The 2,876-nt window shown below is 47.9% G+C and overlaps 1 protein-coding gene across 1 annotated transcript; it reads left to right on the forward strand.

Annotated features, from left to right (window-relative positions):
- The first annotated feature begins 1,490 nt into the window (after nucleotides 1–1,490).
- LOC145957485 (uncharacterized) lies at nucleotides 1,491–2,015 on the forward strand. Its single transcript, XM_083073750.1, has one exon. The coding sequence runs from the start codon at nucleotides 1,491–1,493 to the stop codon at nucleotides 2,013–2,015; it is 525 nt and encodes a 174-aa protein (XP_082929876.1).
- Nucleotides 2,016–2,876: the final 861 nt, after the last annotated feature.

A 2,876-nucleotide genomic window follows, 5' to 3' on the forward strand; every position in this document is an offset into this window, starting at 1 on the left:
TATTTTACCAGTTTGCGATTGCCGAAAATGAAGAACGAAGCACCGAATGAACCGAGAAGGGTGCACTCGGTATCACAGCAATCGGCCATGGACCTGGATCCTTGGATCGATCAAGATGAGAGGGTAGAGCCCATTGAAGATAAACAACCATTCCAGGTGGGAGTGTCCGAATTCCAAGTCACTCACTTAAGAGCTAATTTGTCTGAAAAAGAACAGTTGGCTATTAAACAAGTAGTCCTCGAAAACAATGACTTGTTTGCTTGGCACCCGTCTGACATGCCCGGCATCGATCCCAATTTCCTTTGTCACAAACTCTCCATCAGCAAGGAGGCTAAGCCGATTGCTCAGCGGCGCCGAAAGACCGGGGAAGAAAGAAAAGCTGCAATTGAAGTAGAAGTGAGCAAGTTGTTAGACGCTCGGTTTATCCGAGAAGTGCACTACACGACCTGGTTGGCCAACGTCGTCATGGTCAGAAAACCGAATGGAAAGTGGCGCATGTGCACCGATTACACTAACTTGAATAAAGCCTGTCCCAAGGACGCCTACCCGCTACCAAACATCGATCGGCTCGTCGATGGGGCATCCGGCCACAAATTTTTGTCTTTCCTGGATGCATACTCCGGATACAATCAGATCCGGATGCACCCCCAAGATGAAGAAAAAACTGCCTTCATCACCGAAACGGCCAACTACTGTTACCGAGTGATGTCGTTCGGCTTAAAGAATGCCGGTGCTACCTATCAGCGTTTGATGAACAAAATCTTTCACGATCAGATTGGCCAGAGCATGGAGGTGTATGTGGATGATATGGTAGTAAAGTCGGGTGATGTGTCGGCACATGCACGCGACTTGACCGAGGTATTCCAGGCGCTTCAGCGACACCAAATGAGACTTAACCCCGAGAAATGCGTATTTGGAGTCTCGGGAGGCAAGTTTTTGGGGTTTATGTTGTCCGACCGGGGCATTGAGGCAAACCCAGACAAATGCCAGGCCATCCTGGACATCAAAAGCCCAGCCACATTAAAGGAGGTTCAGAAGTTAGCCGGACGGCTTACCTCGCTGTCCCGATTTCTCCCTTGCTTAGCCGAGATAGCTAAGCCGATTCTACTTCTGCTCAAGAAAACAGAACGATTCAAGTGGACCCAGGAGTGTGAAGAATCTTTTCAGAAATTTAAAAAACGGCTTTGTACGCCTCCAATTTTGTCTAAACCGGTCAGTGGCCTAGCCATGGTTGTTTACCTGTCAGTTTCGAGTAGTGCAGTCAGTGCCGTCATAATACAAGAAAACCAGGAAGGTCAACAACCCATCTATTTTATCAGCTGGATGCTGCAAGATGCCGAGCGACGTTATCAACTGTTAGAAAAGTTGCCTTAGGGCTCGTCTATACCACTCGGCGATTGAGGCAATACTTTCAAAGCCATAAGATCGTAGTCAGAATCGACTGTCCGGTTGCGAAGGTCCTCCGGAAACCAGAAATCGCCGGCCGGATGATGGCATGGTCGGTTGAGCTTTCAGAATTTGACATATCTTTCGAGCCAAGAGGGCCGATCAAGTCGCAACATCTGGCCGATTTTGTTAACGAGCTCACTCCTCCGGGATGTTTTGAGGACGAACCTTGGACCATGCATGTTGATGGATCCTCTAATGCCCAAGGTAGCGGGGCTGGCATAATTCTGGCTAGCCCTTCAGGAATCACAGTTGAACAATCCCTTCGGTTCGGCTTCCGTGCATCAAACAATCAGGCCGAATACGAAGCCTTGATAGCAGGAATGAGACTAGCAACTGAAATGAACGTCACGAAAATCATATGCTGGACCGATTCGAAAATCGTGGCTGAACAAGTCAATGACAACTTCCAGGTCAAGGACTCCAATCTGCTGCAATATTACCACCTCTTCCAGAAGCTCAAGGACGACTTCACCGAGGTGCAAGTTCGCCACGTATTGCGCGCCAACAATGAACGAGCCGATCAGCTAGCTCGGCTCGCCAGTAGCCGGAAACCAGGACAGTTGTGAACAACCATTCACCTTGAGATTCCCTCTCCAAGTGTGACGGTTGAGTGTATGTCAACCGGTACCGAGACGCCGACCTGGATGACCGCCATTCGAAACCTTATCGACCGAGGGGAGTTACCAGCCGACCCGATGGAGGCAAAAAAGATACGAACACAAGCGGCTCGGTACTCCATGATCTCCAATGAGCTCTATAGGCGAGGATTCTCCACCCCGCTCCTCAAATGTATCGACACTCACCAAGCCGACTACGTCATAAGGGAAATACACGAAGGTATCTGTGGCTCCCACTCAGGTATCTGAAGGCCGATGCAAGAAGCATGATGCATTCCCGCATACTATGTATCGGCTCGGCCCAATGCCGATCCGATAGGATTACCAAGTAAACGTCTACCGGCATTAGCCTGTCGGCTCGGCAATGTGCCGATAGGTTAAATAAGTTATAGTACAAATCACAGTTAACAAGGATAAGTGCATAATTAAGACACGGTTAGCTGATTAGCATCGTATTACCTAATTTGGTAAAGATTAGAATAGGCCCACCACGTTCAGGCCCATGTCAGGTATTATAAATAGGTCACACGTAACAAGGTACGTCACTGTTCATTAATTACCCTAGAATATCGTGCATATCCTAACTTGAGCGTCGGAGTACCTTTTGCAGGTACCTCCCCCCTCTGAAGAGTTCGTTTAAAGCATTTGTTCGGCCCTTCTCACTAAGAAGACTACGAGTGTACCCTCAAGCAGGTACATAAACTATACTCCTTCACTTGGAGCTAATTTTTTTTTTTTTACCTTCACCCGTTATAAATAAGATTTTGACCATAATCAACTCTGTCACCAAGTACCTGTCCATGATTAAAA

This window comes from Cajanus cajan, chromosome 4 (genome assembly GCF_000230855.2).
Source record: "Cajanus cajan strain Asha chromosome 4, NIPB_CcT2T_4, whole genome shotgun sequence".
NCBI lineage: Eukaryota > Viridiplantae > Streptophyta > Magnoliopsida > Fabales > Fabaceae > Cajanus > Cajanus cajan.